Source organism: Priapulus caudatus, unplaced genomic scaffold (assembly GCF_000485595.1).
Source record: "Priapulus caudatus unplaced genomic scaffold, Priapulus_caudatus-5.0.1 Scaffold2937, whole genome shotgun sequence".
Taxonomy (NCBI): Eukaryota; Metazoa; Priapulida; class Priapulimorpha; order Priapulimorphida; family Priapulidae; genus Priapulus; species Priapulus caudatus.
Genome location: NW_014579998.1, coordinates 10,249 through 17,045, shown reverse-complemented (window position 1 = coordinate 17,045; position 6,797 = coordinate 10,249). Strand labels below are relative to the sequence as shown.

Sequence of the window (6,797 nt, the reverse complement as noted above, 5' to 3'; positions counted from 1 at the left end):
TGGCGATGTTGTGTGTGTTGTTGTGTGTCGCCGCGTCGGTGTATGCGTGCGTGCGTGTGATGTGTGGTGTGGTGTTGTGTTGTGTTACGTAGTTGTTGTGTGTGTTGTGTGTGTGTGTGTACAACAGCGTGTATAGGATGTGTGTGTAAAGGTAGGTGTATAGATACCTTTATGTGCACAATATGTCTATAGAATGTGTAGATTGGTACACAACCCCCAGTATCATACGGCTCTGTGACGCTACTACTACACCTGTCAGTGTCCCGTGTCTACACCGTACTGCCAGCGGCTTAACACGGGCTGTCTCTCACATGTGTAGCAACAGATAGCAACAGATGCAACAGATTCAACAGTAGCAACAAATAGCAACAGATGCAACAGTAGCAACAGATGCAACAGATAGCAGCAGCAGCAACAGTAGCAACAGATAGCAACAGATGCAACAGTAGCAACAATCACAAACGAAACCGCTGCGTTTCAACGCTACGAACCAGACGATGTTAGAACGTCGCCATTCTGACAGTAGTAGTGGTGATGGAGGTGCTGCTGGTGGATTCTACATGTAAACTTGCTAGTGACCGTAAAGCGAGAAACTAAGGTTTGAAAACACAACGTGAATCATGTCCTCCATGGCTATCGCAAACGAAACCGTTGTGTTCAACCATTCTGACAGTAGTAGTGGTGATGGTGGTGGTGGTGGTGCTGGTGGTGGTGGTGCAGGCTTCCACATATACGACCACTTGCGGCTAACCGTTACTGCTTTACTGGGAATCGCTAGCGTCGGTGGCAACACGCTTGTAATGTTGGCCATCAGTAGATACCCTGCGCTGCAGAACTACGGTTATTACATACTCGCCTCGCTCGCCGCGTGCGACTGCCTCTACGGTATACAGTTCGTGCTCACCGAGGGCGAAATCTGGTGGGCGGCGGGCTACGCGCATGCGCATCGATGCTCGCTCTGGAAGGCCTTCATGGCTCTACTGGACGCCTACCTGTCGTCGTGCAGCTTTCTCCATCTGCTCGCCGTTGCCATGGAGAAATACGTCGCCATCCTGCATCCGATGGCCTACCCGCGTCTGCTCACGGCGCGCCGTCTGGCGGCGGGCGTCGCGGCGACGTGGCTGCTCGCGGGCGCGTACGTCGGCGTCATCGTCGTCGGCAGCGCCCCCTGCGCGCTGTTCTCTGGCAAGGGCGGCGTCCACCACGTGATGAAAGCGGTCGCCATCTACGTCGTTCCCGGCGTGGCGCTGTTCGCGCTCTACTACCTTATATGGAGAGCGGCGGCGGCGCAGTCCCGCCAGGTGGCAGCAGCAGCGCAGCGCCCGGGCGATGCAAGTGGCGGCCTCCGGCGGGGATCGCGGAAAAAATCGCAACAAACCCCAACACACCAACAACAACGAACCCAACGAGCCAGCAACAAAGCAGAGCGAGCAGACAACAACAGGCAGCCAGCACAGAACAGCAAGGCAGCGGTAAACAAAGGTGCAACGAAATCGGCCTTGAATATTGCTCTGCTGTCGCGCTATCGTGGTGTTGTATTTCTCGTGGTTTGGGAAAAAAGATACAAAAAAAATACAAGAGGGGAAAAATAATAAATAAGAGAAGAGAAGTCAAACTGAAAAAGCGAATAAAGCAAGACATAGAACGTGTTAGCCGGAATAAAGAGAAAGGAATAATACATAATCTCGGGTCATATGNTATGTAGTAGCAGCCGCAATCGCAGCAGTAGTAGTAGCAGCGCAGCAGCAGCGCAGTAGCAGGCAGCAGCAGCAGCAACAGCAACAGCAGCACAGCAGCAGGCAGTAGCAGTGTAGTAGCAGCAGCAGCAGCAGCAGCAGCAACAGCAAACAGCAAGCAGCAACAGCAGCAGCAGCAGCAACAACAGCAGTAGCAGCAGCAACAGCAGCAGTAGTAGTAGTAGTAGTAGTAGTAGTAGTAGTAGTAGTAGTAGTAGGTAGTAGTAGTGTAGTAGTAGTAGTAGTAGTGTATAGTAGTAGTAGTAGTAGTAGTAGTAATAGTAGTAGTAACTTTTCTGCTTCTATTGAGACAGTTTCGTGGACAGTTTAGAAATTACATGTAGGTATATTATACATATAGCAAGCTTTGTCCTTACGTGCAATGTCAATCCAGGTTATATATATATATATATATAAATATGTATATATAGGAGAGAGAGAGATAAGGTAAGCTGTGTCTGTGTATACCTTCACGACCGTACGTGGTGTCTGAGTGTCACGGAACGTACGTGATGTCTGAGTGTTACCGAAGTAGTTGTGTCTGAGTGTTCACCGGAACGTACATGTGTGTCTGAGTGTTTACAGGAACATACATGTGTGTCTGATTGTTCACCGGAACGTACATGTGTGTCTGAGTGTTCACCAAAACGTACATGTGTGTGTGAAGAAACAGATATAGGCAAAGATTTAAATTTTACTTTATAAACTATACTAATATAATGTAAATGAATGAGTAAGAATGGTAATTACTAGATTTTATTTCTAATATCTATAATTTCTATTAGAATTCTATAGAATAAAAAATAATCTAAGTACGTTACCGACGTTTTCGAGCTAAACGTTTTTGAACTTTCTATTCTCGCTCGAAGAAAAACAGGCACCAGCTTTCAAGAACTCAACCAGTCACGTAAAATTATGTAGTAGTAAAAGCATTCGTACGCTGATTTAGCTTCATATTGGCATTTTATAGATGGCTCTGTGAGTATAGTAAGTTATAATAAAAATCTAATTATCATGAACAATAAATGTTACATTCGATTTTAAGTCTTTCTGCTCGTATGCCTACGAAGCATGGGTCTCTGCTCATTCTCTCTCTCTCTCTCTCTCTCTCTCTCCTCTCTCTCTCTCTCTCTCTCTTCTCTCTTTCTTATATATATATATATATATATATATATATATAATCTGGATTGACATTGCACGTAACGATAATTGTGACAAAGCTTGCTATATGTATAATATACCTACATGTACTGTCCACGAAACTGTCTCAATAGAATCAGAAAATGGTCCCTACTACTACTACTACTACTACTACTACTACTACTACTACTACTACTACTACTACTACTACTACTACTACTACTACTACTACTACTACTACTACTTCTACTAATATTACAGGAGCGTATATGACATATTTGTCATTATACGCTCCTGATATTACTACTACTACTACTACTGCTGCTGCTGCTGTTGATGCTGCTGCTGTTGCTGCTGTTGCTGTTGCTGCTGCTGTTGCTGTTGCTGCTTGCTGCTCTGCTGCTGCTGCTGCTGCTGCTGCTGCTGCTGCTGCTGCTGCTACTGCTGCTATTCCCCGCCCACTTACTATCCACTCAGTCGAGACTCCTGCTCGTCGAGCGCGTGAGAATCAAGCGGAAGGCGTTACGGAACCTCGTTATTCTCAGCGCGTAGACGATCGGGTTGCAGGCAGAGTTAGCGTAGAGGAGAATGTAGACCACGGCCCACACGGCAGGTGCGGCTACGCAGCCGCCGCACAGCGAGTTGATGATCCAAACGACGAGAAACACGCCCCACGACAGCGCGAAGCAGAGCAATATCAAGCCGATCGTCACCACCGCCTTGCTGTTGCTGCTGCTGCTGTTGTTGTTGGTGGTGGTGTGGCGGTTTGTTGCGATTTCTCCCCGCCGGACGCTGCCACTTGCATCGCCCGGGCGCTGCGCTGCTGCTGCCACCTGGCGGGACTGCGCCGCCGCCGCTTTCCATATAAGGTAGTAGAGCACGAACAGCGCCACGCCGGGAACGGCGAAGATGGCGACCGCCGTCATCTCCTGGTGGCCGCCGCCGGTGCCAGGGAACAGCACGCAGGGGGCGCTGCCGACGACGACGACGACGCCGGCGTATGCCCCCGCGAGCAGCCACGTCGCCGCGACGCCCGCCGCCAGACGGCGCGCCGTCAGCAGACGCGGGTAGGCCATCGGATGCAGGATGGCGACGTATTTCTCCATGGCAACGGCGAGTAGATGCAGAAAGCTGCACGACGACAGGTAGGCGTCCAGTTCTTCCATGAAGGCCTTCCAGAGCGAGCAGCGATGCGCATGCGCGTAGCCCGCCGCCCACCAGATGTCGCCCTCGGCGAGGATGGACTGTATACCGTAGAGGCAGTCGCACGCGGCGAGCGAGGCGAGTATGTAGTAACCGTAGTTCTGCAGCGCAGGGTATCTACTGATGGCCAACATTACAAGCGTGTTGCCACCAACACTAGCGATTCCCAGTAAAGCAGTAACGGTTAGCCGCAAGTGGTCGTATATGTGGAAGCCTGCACCACCACCACCAGCAGCACCACCACCGCCATCACCATCACCACTACTACTGTCAGAATGGTTCGTAGAGTTGAACGCAGCGGTTTCGTTTGTGATAGCCATGGAGGACATGATTCACGTCGTGTTTTCAAACCTTAGTTTCTCGCTTTACGGTCACTAGCAAGTTTACATGTAGAATCCACCAGCAGCACCTCCATCACCACTACTACTGTCAGAATGGCGACGTTCTAACATCGTCTGATTCGTAGCGTTGAACGCAACGGTTTCGTTTGTGATAGTTGCTATTGTTGCATCTGTTGGTATCTGTTGCTACTGTTGCTGCTGCTATCTGTTGCATCTGTTGCATCTGTTGCTACTGTTGCATCTGTTGCTATCTGTTGCTACTGTTGCATCTGTTGCATCTGGCTACTGGCTTCAGATGTGAGAGACAGCCCGTGTTAAGCTGCTGGCAGTACGGCTGCTGCTACTGCTGCTGTTGCTGCTGCTGCTACTGCTGCTGCTGCTACTGCTGCTGTTGCTGCTGCTGCTGCTACTGCTACTGCTGCTATTCCCCGCCCACTTACTATCCACTCATTCGAGACTCCTGCTTGTCGAGCGTGTGAGAATCAAGCAGAAGGCGTTACGGAACCTCGTTATTCTCAGCGCGTAGACGATCGGGTTGCAGAAAGAGTTAGCGATGAGGAGAATGTAGACCACGACCCACACGGCAGGTGCGGCTACGCAGCCGCCGCACAACGTGTTGATGATCCAAACCACGAGAAACACGCCCCACGATAGCGCAAAGCAGAGCAATATCAAGCCGATCGTCACCACCGCCTTGCTGTTGCTGCTGCTGCTGTTGTTGTTGTTAGTGGTGGTGTTGGGGTTTGTTGCGATTTCTCCCCGCCGGAGCCGCCACTTGCATCGCCCGGGCGCTGCGCTGCTGCTGCCACCTGGCGGGACTGCGCCGCCGCCGCTCTCCATATAAGGTAGTAGAGCACGAACAGCGCCACGCCGGGAACGGCGAAGATGGCGACCGCCGTCATCTCCTGATGGCCGCCGCCGTTGCCAGGGAACAGCACGCAGGGGGCGCTGCCGACGACGACGACGACGCCGGCGTATGCCCCCGCGAGCAGCCACGTCGCCGCGACGCCCGCCGCCAGACGGCGCGTTGTCAGCAGACACGGGTAGGCCATCGGATGCAGGATGGCGACGTATTTCTCTATGGCAACGGCGAGCAGATGAAGAAAGCTGCACGACGACAGGTAGACGTCCATGAAGGCCTTCCAGAGCGAGCATTCATGCGCATGCGCGTAGCCAGCCGCCCACCAGATTTCGCCCTCGGTGAGCATGAACTGTATACTGTAGAAGCAGTCGCACGCGGCGAGCGAGGCGAGTATGTAGTAACCGTAGTTCTGCAGCGCAGGGTATCTACTGATGGCCAACATTACAAGCGTGTTGCCACCGACGCTAGCGATTCCAAGTAAAGCAGTAACGGTTAGCCGCAAGTGGTCGTATATGTGGAAGCCTGCACCACCACCACCAGCACCACCACCACCACCATCACCACTACTACTGTCAGAATGGTTCGTAGTGTTGAACGCAGCGGTTTCGTTTGTGATAGCCATGGAGGACATGATTCACGTTGTGTTTTCAAACCTTAGTTTCTCGCTTTACGGTCACTAGCAAGTTTACATGTAGAATCCACCAGCAGCACCTACATCACCACTACTACTGTCAGAATGGCGACGTTCTAACATCGTGTGGTTCGTAGCGTTGAACGCAACGGTTTCGTTTGTGATAGTTGCTACTGTTGCATCTGTTGGTATCTGTTGCTACTGTTGCTGCTGCTATCTGTTGCATCTGTTGCATCTGTTGCTACTGTTGCATCTGTTGCTATCTGTTGCTACTGTTGCTGCTGCTATCTGTTGCATCTGTTGCATCTGTTGCTACTGTTGCATCTGTTGCTATCTGTTGCTACTGTTGCATCTGTGGCATCTGTTGCTATCTGTTGCTACAGATGTGAGAGACAGCCCGTGTTAAGCCGCTGGCAGTACGGTGTAGACGCGGGACACTGACAGGTGTAGTAGTAGCGTCAGAGAGCCGTATGATACTGGGGGCGTCTCCTAACGTAGGCACCGCCCCGCATTCACGCGCGTCCAATCCACGCATCGGCCCCGGAGTGGTTTAGAGCAAGAGCTGTCCAATCAGCGTCGCGATCGGGAATCGTTCTAAGAAACGTCGCCTAGCACCGCAGTGTCGCGACGTCGGCAATTCAGGCGCGAGATGAAAATTGATAGACAATCTAGGGTGAGCTGAGCGAGCTATACGTTATACACGTGGTGCTGGAAGGGGCGTGGTTAGCTCGATCAGCCGGACGCAGCTATTGGACAGCGACCCTCGTTGTTGACATGTGGCGCTCAGCTCACGTCAACAGATGCACAGATGTGTGGTGTGTGTGTGTGTGTGTGTGTGTGTGTGTGTGTGTGTGTGTGTGTGTGTGTGTGTGTGTGTGTGTGTG

General features: G+C 51.5%; 2 protein-coding genes across 2 annotated transcripts; one reads left to right on the top strand and one right to left on the bottom strand.

The window, feature by feature from the left end:
• Positions 1-800: 800 nt before the first annotated feature.
• LOC106819185 (dopamine receptor 2-like) lies at positions 801-2,718 on the top strand. Its single transcript, XM_014823838.1, has 2 exons — positions 801-1,280; positions 2,707-2,718. The coding sequence occupies exons 1-2, from the start codon at positions 801-803 to the stop codon at positions 2,716-2,718; spliced, it is 492 nt and encodes a 163-aa protein (XP_014679324.1).
• Positions 2,719-3,349: 631 nt separating this feature from the next.
• LOC106819184 (dopamine receptor 2-like) lies at positions 3,350-4,213 on the bottom strand. Its single transcript, XM_014823837.1, has 2 exons — positions 3,715-4,213; positions 3,350-3,495 (listed from the first exon to the last, which is right to left on the bottom strand). The coding sequence occupies exons 1-2, from the start codon at positions 4,211-4,213 to the stop codon at positions 3,350-3,352; spliced, it is 645 nt and encodes a 214-aa protein (XP_014679323.1).
• Between the last annotated feature and the right edge of the window lie 2,584 nt (positions 4,214-6,797).

Coding starts and splice junctions, on each gene's coding strand:
- LOC106819185 (XM_014823838.1), top strand. CDS start 801: ATGTTGGCCATCAGTAGATACCCTGCGCTGCAGAACTACGGTTATTAC.
- LOC106819184 (XM_014823837.1), bottom strand. CDS start 4,213: ATGTTGGCCATCAGTAGATACCCTGCGCTGCAGAACTACGGTTACTAC. Junction 3,496..3,714: donor AGCGGCGGCGGCGCAGTCCC/GCCAGGTGGCAG, acceptor GCGGCTGCGTAG/CCGCACCTGCCGTGTGGGCC.